Source organism: Centropristis striata, chromosome 17, assembly GCF_030273125.1.
Source record: "Centropristis striata isolate RG_2023a ecotype Rhode Island chromosome 17, C.striata_1.0, whole genome shotgun sequence".
Lineage (NCBI taxonomy): Eukaryota > Metazoa > Chordata > Actinopteri > Perciformes > Serranidae > Centropristis > Centropristis striata.
In genome coordinates, this window is record NC_081533.1 from 13413163 (window position 1) to 13425797 (window position 12635).

At 40.2% G+C, this 12635-nt stretch overlaps 1 protein-coding gene across 1 annotated transcript in view; it reads right to left on the reverse strand.

Moving 5' to 3' along the window:
- Window positions 1–357: 357 nt before the first annotated feature.
- Window positions 358–12635, reverse strand: part of zgc:194930 (uncharacterized protein LOC557813 homolog) — a 29604-nt gene continuing 17326 nt past the window's right edge. Inside the window, exons 2-3 of the mRNA XM_059355614.1 lie at window positions 11623–11675; window positions 358–1347 (exon numbers count right to left, since the gene is read on the reverse strand). Of these exons, the coding sequence (XP_059211597.1) occupies window positions 609–1347; window positions 11623–11654 (771 nt within the window). The 5' untranslated portion in view covers window positions 11655–11675 and the 3' untranslated portion in view covers window positions 358–608. The remainder of the gene's footprint in view (window positions 1348–11622; window positions 11676–12635) is intronic.

Sequence of the window (12635 nt, forward strand, 5' to 3'; positions counted from 1 at the left end):
CACAATAAGTTATAAATAAGGACCACATCCTCGTCCTCCCCCCTGCTTTTTTTTGCTCCAAACAACGTCCATAAATAACAACAGAAAATAGAGACAAAACATGGGTATAAAAAAAAAAAGTGATGACCTTTCCTCTTTCGCTTGCTCAGTGAAGCGAGGGCGAGATTCCTGAAGAGACAGCAAGATATGGCCATGACTGTGTAGTCACAAAGGAAATATTGACCCTATGCTAGCAGTTAGCATAGCTATGCTCCAAAAAGGTGATAAAAGCGACATGTTTGTCTATTAATTCCTGTAAAAGGGCAGTATGGACATGGCAAGCAGTGAGTGAGCACATACAGGCTTAATAGGACTGTGGAGTGTTAAATACACTTTATTTAACAGACGGATATGGCTGCAGGCGAGATTCATAGTCTACTTGTCTGTTCATTTGTGGCGCCGGAAAAGTTCCCTCGGTCACAACGCGGACATTCTGTCAGTGTGACCACGATAAAAAAATATCCGAGAGTTTGAGTTCAAAAAATAAATTCCTTCATTCTTTGCATGTTCTTTGATAAAACACGAGAATGTTTCATGTTTCGTGGTGTGTTGAGCGAGAGCTATGTCTGTCACTCACAGTCCTCTCCGGCGGTGGCGGCCTCCAGCGCGGCGAGAGCCTCGGCGACCATCGAGTCCGTGACGCTCTGCACCTCCTCGTCCTCGTTCCTCGCCTCCTTCTCGTCCTCGCTCTTCGTCATCGAGATCCCGCTCTCCATGGTGGAAACGTCCGGAGTCTTTGGCGGTCTGAGCTCGTCCCTGGTGTCGGCCGAGGACAGGCTGGTGGTGCTGGTGTGGATGTCCACAGACAGGACGCTGCCCTCGTCCCCCGTGTCGCACGGGTACTCCGGCGTCCCTCCTACGCCCTCGTCTATCTCGTCTTGGCTATCGCTGCCAATCACGCACTCGGTGATGGAGCTGTCCCACTCGTTCCTGGTCGCCCTGCGTCCCTGGTTCTCATAGTCCTGTATGTCGGGGTAAACGGGCACCTGGCTCACCCATCTGGGCCCTACAGCTTCCGGCTGGATGATGTACAGGCCTCCGTCTGCAGGCGGTGCGCTCGCTTGCCTGTGCAGCTCCGTTGCAGGTGAAGGCGCGGCGTGCAGCTTGTGGTTGACATGGTTGTTGTCCACCTCGAGTTTCAGCGTGCTGTCGTTGGACTTGCTGTAGCCCAGGTTGTTGAAGCCCTGCTTCTGCTTGTTGTGGCTGCTGAGCGGGTCGCTGCCGGGCAGGTGGTGCGGCTGGTAGAGCGAGCTGCCTGCAGAGTCCGTCTTCCTCACATCCACCGCCGTAGACGGGTCGTAGATGTAGCTGTGAGGGGGGACAGAGGGTGTTAGACAGAAAGAATTAAATACAGTTAAATGTAAGACTTCTTAAGCCTTTTTAATGCCACTTGAAATTAAATTTCAGATACATTTTCATCAACATCAATATCTTTTGGTAAAGGACAATTTTGCCCAAGTGTTAGCCTTTATTTTAAGACATACTACATAACAATTTTGTCCAGGAATATTGCACGGAATAAGTCACTTACTAGCTTATTTGTAGAACTGAACCCGAATAATCAGCTATTCTGATATTCGATCGTATGGTAGGTATTTAGGTTTTAATTTTGGGATTCGGATATTTAAAAACAAAACAATCCCTAAAGATTCATGGTCTTCATTGAACCAAAAGACACACGTTGTAGTGTATTGTTTCCATTTCAGCTCAGTGTGAAAATTTTTACTGCATTTTCTGTCAGATTCTCTCCTCTAATTCGATTTCTATGTTTCACCGAGGGCAGGGCACACACACGGTGCGGAACAGAGAGACAGGTGCAGTGACAGCTTGGCAGTTTGTAAACTTGTTGCTCTTTCTACCAATATTAACTGCTGTTTGCAATCTGAGCCTGAACAAACTTTCAGCAGAAATTCAGCCTTGGCGTTCTGTTGGGATTAAGGAGAAATTCAGCCCGGGATCCTTCATGCAACAGCGCACGGAGCTCACATCTTTCACCAGCGTGTGTGCAGAGCTTTCTAAATGCCACTGTTTCGTCTAAGACGTGCATGCACTTGATGTTTACACAGACTCCACCTAGACGTGGCTGTGGTAATGTTTGCACTGCTCATGTGAATGTCAGATATATTATGCAGACAGTTGTTGGAAGAAGGGAGAAAAGAGGACAGGGAGTCGTATACAGTACACAGGCCTCTGGCTGCAGTATTCTCTCTCTACATTTTGGTTCATATTGTAGAATACTGACTTCTGCTTTCAGATGTTGTTGTTTGTGTCGCTGTCTTCTGGCTCTCGCTTAACACAACGATATGAGAGCAGCAGCTTAAAGCTAATGTGATAACAGAGGATGGAGGGTATGAGGAAAGTCACTTAAGTAGCTAAAAAAAGATCAGAAAACGTCTGAGATGGAGTTTTTTTGGAAATGACCAAAGCTGCAATTTTTTTTTAGAGAATATTAAAGTCTAAAAGCTGTCATTCTGGATGTTTATTTACCTTTAAATCCATGTGTGCTGAGAGGTACTGTGGAGATAATTTGCAGCTTTATTATTGATAACTGTGAGGAAAATGATCACTCTTTTTTGGTTGTCAAGTCAAACCCCAACAGTGGAGCAATGGGCTAAGAGCCTGAGACAGGTAGGACCGCAATTTCGTTCAGATAACTCATGTTTATATATGTTTATTGCAACGGCAGAACATGTCAGATTTGGCATCTAGGCTCCGACCTCATCACTCCTTAAGGCAGTTACATGAGGCATTAAGGAGTGATGGATAGTATTTTCCCCCGTCGGAGCCTACAGGTGGATGCTGGGGTGGTGGTGGGGCTGAGAAAGCAATCGGCAATACAGATGCAGCAGCAGCAGCATTGGCAGGCAGAAGGAAAGCTTGAGGATTATTCTCTTCTTAGATAGTAGAGGTGTGAAAACCCAGAGGCCCTATGATAAGATACTTGAGTCACGATACGATATTATTGCGATTTTAAGCATTTTGCGATACAATATATTGCGTTTTAACTGTTTAACTGCATTTTGTGTCCATAAAATCCAATTCAATCAAGAATTGTTTTGTCAAATAAGAGAAAATTCTCAGTCTATTCGTCTCACTTCAGTCTTTTTATTTCTCCACAATGAGAGTCAAACCCACAGACTGACCAACAAAGTATTCAGTCAAACTGAACTGAACTGATATCAAACATGTATGGATGACAACAACTGCAGCATTTTATCAAACTTTCCTCAACCTTAAGCTTCACAGCTCTGTGTAGCTTCGATACGGCTGTGTCAGTGAAATAACGCTGCGACGGAGTCACATAGCTGGTTCCAGTGTCTTAAGCATGTAGCTAACATGTTGCCTATAGATTCCTTAGATCTTCTAGTTTCATAAGATTGATTGTATTCCTAAAAGTGAGCATGCTGCGGCCTCCAGAAAAAAAACAAAAATGGCGATAATATTGACACTAAATATCGATACTTGGCGGCCATGAATCGATATAATATCGGCATGCAAAATATATCGATACTATGCTGTATCGATTCCCCCCCCCCCACCTCTATTAAATAGAGATTGGAGAGACGGTGTGTTTTGATGGAGGATGTATGAGGAACGGGGCGTGTCATGTGTATGGCAGCACAGCTGGAGTTGCCTGCCTGAACTAGCTTGCAGGTGTCGCGCCATTTGTTTTGTTATTCCAGTATGCAATGAATTTGAAATCAGGGCTTTTACGCACAAAATATGGCTAAATAAGAGATTCAGTATTGGATTTATTTTAAGGCTGCTTTTGAACAGGATCCTTAGAGCTGTCCAACGGTCCTGTTAGCCTGCTAAGCTAATCCCCTTCACTTTCACAGCAGTTGGGGAATAACAGACGAGATTCAGTTTTGAAATGCTGACACACTGTAACCTGCCTTGTACGTCTGTTACCCATGAGATACAAAGTTACGAAAATAGTGCACACATTGCTGAATGCTGTGTTTACAAACAGGAAGTCACACTTCCTGCATGGTATACCTTTAAAAATAAAAGGTGAGTGTTATCAACCTTCGGATCTAGAGAAGTAAACAAGCATATTTTTCACAGTTAAATGCTTCAAATGAGACTTCTCTAAGATTCCATCTTATTCATCATTTATAACATTTATGATGCTGGGAAGCTGTAGTCCCTTATGCTCACAGATATTCACTTGGATTTTATATCCCTGCTAAATTATCTGTTTCCTGCTGTGAGAAGAAACAATTATAGTAAAAGGTCAGAAAACACTTTTGATTACAGAAACTGAAGGGGGAAAAAGGTGAAAAAACAAACAGACACAACAGATTTGATTTGTGTCAAGGGCAAAATAAATATAAATAAATAAAATGATAATAAACACAAATAAATTCACATTTTGTTTTTGGAAAATAATGAGCCCTAGTTCTGCTGCACAGTTCAGCTCATTAAGACGAGTGGCAAAAGGGGGCATTTTCACCTACAGTTTCTGTTCTCACTGAAATAAATCAAAAGCAGCAAATTATTTAATCCTCTGTTTACGTTTTTCTTTAAAAGAAAAGCCAAAGATACACTGTTGATCTTAGAAAGAAACTGTAAAAAACAGGCATTACTGTTGAAATTTGAACTTTCCCAGAGTCCTTGAACGGATCATAGATTCTGAAAGTTTCTGTTAAAAAAAGTAACCAAAACAAAGCTTAACCCCTTAACGCCTGAATTTATATAGCTGTATATAAAAAAATGTTTTATGTGTGTTTTTGCCTTTAAGTAGATGGTAAATAATGTTGAGATTATTAATTTCACTTTTGCACAAAAAATAAATAGAAATTTTGGTATGTTGCAAATTTGCGACAACAGGCATAATGGTCAATTTGGGGTCAATTTGGTATGTTGCAAATTTGCTACAGCAGGCATAATGGTCAATAATAGGATAACAATAACACAGTAATATAACAGTGAAAAAACAATGTTTTATTTATTCACCCTCGTTTATTTATATAAACCTGCAACAGCAGGTATTCAACCGGCATTGGGGGAATGCAGACGCTATCTCGGCTGGTTGACTGAGTCAAACGGTTTGTCGCATATTTGCGACAGCAGGCGTTAAGGGGTTAAAACTGTGACATTTCTGTCAAAATCAGAACAACAGGCTGTTTACACAGAGCAGAGGGGAGGGGACAGTAAAAATTTAAATTGCTCAATATGTATAGCATGTGGAGACCCAATTTTTCCCCCGATATTCATGTGTTTTATATATAAATTCCATTTCTTTTAATTTCTTTACCAGATAAATTTAACTTTTCTTTTTCCTGTTTTGATGTATGTCATTTTAGCTGTGTTATTCTGCACAAAAGACATTTTTAAGTTCCCACTTCTAGCCATGGTTAGACTGTTTCCATGGAGCTGCAGGACTTATATACTGCAGTGAAATACAAGGCCACAGAAAGTAAAATGTAAAAAGAGCAAAAAAACGTCCTGAAACGGCTTGTTATTCAGAGGGTTAACATCGATGTTTCTGCTGAATCCCTGCTCTCGTCTCCTCACTCCTCTACTGAGTCGTCTACTGGGTAAATTACACAAACGACCATATGCCCGGCCGTCGACGTCCTCCCAACTCCTCGTAGGACGGTCGAGGTCGATAAAGGTCTGAGACTAATTAATGCTCATTTAAGCTCCGCACTTTAAACCGTCCCTTGTAGACTGTAATGACTGTCTGATACCCCATTTTGGAGGATTTTCTTCCAAGGGGTGTACAAGCACAAGATCACACACCTTGACAGGTATTAGGAGTGTTGGCAGGTGGGCTTTATTTTGTGGACAGTGTAACAAGCTGTCAGACATCACCTGCTGCGAGAGCCCCATGTTTTTCTCACCCATCCTTTTCGTCCTTTCATTTGTTTTCTCCTCCACGCTCCGAGCCTCGAAAACCCCAGCAGAGCTCCCTCCGTCTCCCACCTCACCACCAGCTGCCTCTCCACACAAACCTCCTCCTCTGCGCCTCCCTTTCAGCACCATTGTAATGTAGTTGCAGCTCGCTAATCTACTATCCCTTTGCACTTGACTTCTCCTTGATTTGAGCGCCTTCCCTTGAGCTTTTTTCCATCTATCTGCCTCCTCCTTCTTCTGTCTCAAGTTGTCCTCTTTTTGTTTTTTTCCTGTGCTGTTTTGATTTCACTCCTCTTTTTTTGGCTTTTAGTTCAAACTTCACAGTTTTCATGTACTTAGGAAAACTGAAAACTTTCAGATATATGGATTTGATAAATCCTTTTTTTCTCTCCCCTTCTGGTGATCAGACACACAACAACATCACCCACTTACACAAGCTTACACACACATACACATACACACACACACACACACACACACGGTCACCCTCTGACTTAAGCACCTCTCTCCCACCCTGCATCCTTCCTTCTGTCTCCGTTCACAGTGGAAGGCTGAGAAAATGAATGTTTTCCATTTCTCTCGCTCCTGGGCGGCGCCGCCGCTGTGCCAAGGTGAAATTTGAGGCTCGCTTTCAGAAAAGCCAGACACACACACACACACACACACACACACACACACACAAACACAGGTGTTTTACAAAAATAAGAAAGCAAAACTGTACTTTCACCGACACCAGGAGGCCAAACTTTCTTTCTCAAAGCTATTTTCAAAGACCAAAGTTTTCCTGCATTTTTTTTTTTGCTGGAGACAAAACAGACCCAAAGGGCAGACAAATTGTCAAAATTCTGGGTACATTCAATGAAAAGGACCGATTTTATCTCCCTGTAAGGAATGTGTGAGTGTTTGTGGTTATTTTAGACCTTAATCAAATCACTCCTAGCAACTCTCCAGTGTTAAGCTCAAATTTTAATACCAAAACAGTGTTTTTTGCATATAAGTAGATGCAGCTGATCCTGGGGAGTTCCTGCTTTCCCCTGTCTGTCGGGATTCCCTTTGGGTGGTGTTTTGTTTATGCTAAATACTTTTTAAAACAAGCACCTCCGTCTTGGAAGAAGCCGTTATTTGCATATGTTTTCACTGCGATGGTGCATCAGATGAGATGCAGGTTACTAGAGGTGAGGTCAAGTAGTGATTAAGTAATAGAAGATTTATTTAAACAAATAAAATGATTAACTGCTGACCCGGCAGTGAGTTACAACAATTCCAAGTCAATTCTTGTGCTACACAGATTTAAGCTGATTATATACAGTAGATTTACAATGTAAAACAGGGTGCATTAGTGCCTGTGGATTTTATAGCACCAACTGAATGAAACTTGTGATGAACATCCTAATCTGCAGCACACTGTTAGCGTAAGTAAAGGATATTTCCACCCTGGGGTGTAAAACTAAAAGGTCTCATCGAAAGTAAATGGGTCAGTGACAAATAAGGGTTGGCGTTACCACAAAAGAATGATAAATATTAAATACTTTATTCACCTACAGTGGATTTAAGTGGACTTATACATATAATTACTTCATTTCAAAAATATATTTCTGAGTATTTCTACATTTACAAATTTCGTCAATATTGAGCAGAACATATTCTTCTTTTTCATGAAGTTTTGACAAATTATGTAAAATTTGTTATTTACCATAATGTTGCAATTTAAACGTGGATTGTATTTTTTTCTCATTTTAGTTCACATTTATTTTCCTGTATATAGATAAAGATATCAGATTTTTATGAAAAAAAATTACTGGTTACACCAACTGACAATGGTTAGATCACGTCATTGATTCCAATATGAATATTATATTTACGAGAGATGCAAGATTTTACAGTCAATACCAGTAACAACCAATAACAACGTTCTTATCATGGCCAATACCACATTGTTATGTTAATTATATATATTTCCCATAATAGGCCAATAATTCATCGGCCAAATATCCACGGTCGTCTATAAAGTTATAATAATTTTGTTTTCAGACACAATCCTCTGTTAATTGTGGTTTAATTTCCATTGTGATATGTTTGGAAGAGATTGATTAATAAAGTTTTGAGAAGATATACACTTTATCTGGCAAGAACTAATCCCATTGTCACAATCATTTCATAGAAAGAGGTAAAAAATATTTTATTCCAACTTTATGGGCGACCATGTATATGGTGCAGCCTTTACATTTACTATCAAGTTTAAAGAAAACATTAAACATGCCAGCAATTGGAAGATTTTGTGTTTCATTCCACTCTTGTTAAAAAGCTCGATATTTGCATCTGCATTACCTCAGTTGGCAGACAGACAGGTCTACACACATTTGGATTTAGATGTGTTCATACGATACATTTTGTATGAACTAGGGATGGGCGTTTGGAGAAACCTGCCAACTGGAGCATCTACAACGTTAACGATCAATTCATTGATTATTTGCTATGTAAAACGTGCATACATTGGCAAAATAAAAGATATGCTATGCAAAAGCTTGTTTTGATAACGGATGCTTTTATTTTGAAAGGACGAAAAGAGACTTCCTGTCGATCAAAAAACTAACTCAAGTTGGATTAAACTGTAAAGATAACGTCAAGGAGTTCAATGTTTTATGTTTTAGCCCCCGAAGAGGCATGAAGTTAGTTTTCACAGTAATCTTCATATTTAAATGTGTTTTGTGTTTAAATAAGTTTTGGATCAAATTAAAGCTAGAAATTCACGCTAGCAAGGTTTGATACAGTAAGCTAGTTTTGCTCAAATTAATGCTCTTGTATTTCTGTGTGTTTTATAATTGTTAATGCAACTTTCAGTTTGCAAATTGTAGCTTTATCCAATTTATTCTCAGTTTGTTGGCTTATTGACGTACGGTCGCAAAATACACAAATCGATTAAAAATTCCACGTGATCGATCTTAACGGCCATTAATCGAGCATCGATTAATTATTCCCACCCCAAGTATGAACTAGTTAATCTGGAATATCCTGAGCCCTAAAGTTTTAATTTCAGTTTCAATTAAATAAACCTAGAAAGTGTATGAATGATCATGTGCCAGAGTTCATGTGAATAAGTATGACAACAATACAAATCAGATTTTCCCCACATATGTATACCTTTTATTCAGTTTTTCGCTCGTTTTCAAGATAAAACAAACACAAAAGAGTGAGTGTCAGTTTATGAGGCCGCGCTGTTGACCCAGTAACCTACAGGCCCACCCTGCCAAACCCTAAACACCACTAAGCCCAGAAATGTGACACTCCAGACAATTAGGGAGGTATGTGTGTTGTGTGTCACAAGCATTCACATGTGTGTCTGTGACATGGGAAAGAAAAAAAAAAAAGTGTGGAGGGGGATTACGACTCTGGTATGCGAATCACAGCGTGCCCTTTCATTAATCTGCAATCAAAATCTCGTTTCCCGGCCCTGTTCTGTCTCCTCGCTCACCTCAAAAAGCACAATGATGTCGAGCCCTGACAACGATGCCGTGTCAGCCTTTAATGAATAGACGGTGCTGCAAAGAAATACAGTAACCAAGGGTGATGGCTATTGGCATATTGACTCACAGTTTGTACAAAGAGCCCACGTGAGGCTTAGAGTGCAGACGTATTATAAATGGACCTCTCACTATCTGCATGAAACAAGACAAGAAATCATTATGTGGGCAGGGAGACATTTGAATTGGCACTGTGGGCCTGCAGATAAAGGAAATGTACAGTGAGAGGTTGTTAGTGAGGAGGCGGACTGGAACGTATCTTATGCTCTTAAACGGAGCAGCTTACAGTGAATAAGTGCTTTGAATATTAGTTGATTATTCAGACGATAGTTGACCGACTCGTCTAGGAACAGTGTGCAGCGTTTCTTTGAGCTAAACGCTAACATGCTGATAAGCAGCTACAATGTTTACCATGTTCACCATCTTATTTTATCATGTTAGCATGCTAATCATTAGTACAGTCGTCCCCTGGCCATCTGGCATACTGTGACAAAACCCCGGCAGGCTGCCACATCAGTGGGCCAGTCAGGGTTTCCCATTAATTACCTAGACCAGGGATGGGCAACTGGAGGCCCGGGGGCCACATATGGCCCGAACCCTCACTTGAAGTGGCCCTAATGAAATCTTAAAGTGCTTTGTAGAAATGCACAAAATTACTTCTTCCAATTAATGTTGGTCTGCTGTTCTTGCACTGAAAACAAAATCACAGTAAGTGGTTATTTTTTATTTGCTTCAAACCTTTTGTATTCCTATTTCTACTGTTATACATGCATTTGAGCATAAAATTATCCTTCCTCAGGCTGATTGAGTATCTAGAGGTGAAGTTGGAGATTTGTACAGGTTAAAATGAATATTTCTACCCTTGTCAATGTCTTTACTATATTTTCGATTTATTGTCAAACTCATTTCATGAATAAAACATGGTTTTCATGGAAAACAACAGACATTTTCTGGGTGACCCAAAACTTTTGAGTGCTAAAAAAAACCTCTTTGGAGGCAGTTAACATGAATAGTTTCCTATAAAATAAAACATTACTCCTTAGAGGACAGGAAAATGACAGATATTTAATTACAGGTGCATCCAAATACATTAGAATATGATGGAAAAGTCCATTTCCACTAGTACAAGTCAAATAGCCCCAACCAAGTATTGAGTCATATAGATTGATATACTTTTCAGAGGGCAACATTTTTGGTCTTTTGCAATATTCAAATGTTTCTTGAGACACTGAATTTTAGGTCTTCATTAAGTGTAAGCCATAATCTTTATAATTAGAAGAAAATAAATAAATGAAGACTTGACATTTTTCATTCTGTGTGTAATGGATCTATATCATTTGTTATTTCCACTTTTTAAATTGAATTACTGACATGAATTAACTTTTCAATGACATTCTAATGTATTGAGATGTTGCTCACAAGACGAGAGACTTTACTTTTGTCTGTTTTTTTCTGGATTAAGTGTCTCAGAATAGAGAGTGTAAAAATCAATGAAAGCTGTTGACAGTAAGGAGTCAGGGACAGAGAGGGACAGGGAGTTTCTGGAGAGCGATGTTGCTTTTGAATCATTTAGTATTCTCTATTCATAATTTATAATTGTTCAATATTGTACCACACATTTTTGTACCACCATTTATGTCCCTGTACCATGAAATTTCATTCTCTCCACATACTGGGGTGAGTCACAGATCTCAAAACCTTGAAACACAAAACCCAAAAACTTGCTACATACCACTAGAGCAGGGATGGGCAACTGGAGGCTCAGGGGCCGCATACGGCCCGCACCCTCACTTGAATTGGCCCTCAGTACAACTACATTTGAGCATGAAATCTTAAAAGTGCAGTCTAAAAATGCGCAAATTCACTTCTTGCAATTAATGTTGGTCTGCTGTTCTTGCACTGATAAAAAAGAAATCACAGTAAGTGGTTATTTTTTATTTGCTTCAAACCTTTTGTATTCCTATTTATACTGTTATGCATGCATTTGAGCATGAAACATGTTAAGTTACTGCACTGTAAACATATTGAAAATTGCAGTTTCATCATATCTGGTTAAGTGCACGGTCCTATATGTGGCCCTGTGGTAGTGTCCATGAAAAATTGTGGCCCCCCTGCAGCATTTAAGTTGCCCATCCCTGGACTAGAGCAAGGTAAAAAAACAAACAACACAACAAACAATCAAGAATAAGTACCGACTCACCTTTTTATCATCCGGCAGCATTGGCACCCCATTTGGCCAGCTGTGTGGTGGAGCTGTGGGGGGACGTAAACAAAGGCATTAATCTTTAATTACAGACACAAACTTCTTTAAAAACATGTCATTTTCCCATCAATGTCTGAGCTCTTCCATCAAGGAAAAGGTTACAGCCACCGCTGCAATAACACACACTCAAACTTTGAGTCGGAGACCGCTATTGATCGGACAGTTCACCACCTGTGACATGTGAGTGGTTTTTAAATGAGGGCTCTCTCAAAGATTTCACCTCATCAGTCAAGTTTTTGCTTTGCCCTTGGTCTCGACGGTGTTTGGACACAAGGATGAAAACTCTGTCTGCCTGAAGCACCGATAAAGATGTTATTGCCATCCATCACTGTTGTGTGTGTGTGTGTGTGTGTGTGTGTGTGTGTGTGTGTGTACGTGCAGGATGGGAGTGACCTTTTCTCTCCTGGTGGTGTGTTTCTCTAGGCTTTGGCATTTCATTGCCTGGGTAAATAATTAATCACTGAGTCTTGAATGGGTTTGTGTCTGCGAGCGAAGGAGAAAGAGAGAGCGACAAAGATAGAGGACACAGTATCTCTTTGTGGAATAAAAGGAAGGATGTGTGCCCACGAGACAAAAACAGTTTCTATTCTTAACCTTAACTCCCTGACCCCGCAGGTCTCTCCTTTACCTTTCAACAGAATGGAAGAAGTACAACAAGTTCTGAGTGGAGCTTCGCCTCTTTGCAAATGATACTCAAAAGAATAGAAAGTTAGAAACAACTATATATCGTTAAAAGGATGAATGTGGCGTTATTCTGTATTTCTGACCTGAAAATATGTCATAAATATATAGTTTGACTTTCAAAAAAAGCAAAGTAATTACTTTAAACCCCTGGGCACTGCAGTTTTTACTAAATGTAACTCAAATAGAAGTAAAATCAGCATTACTTGGGACTATTTTCAACGGCGGACTCATACACATTCGGTGCTCCTTTGATTATAACAGCAGGA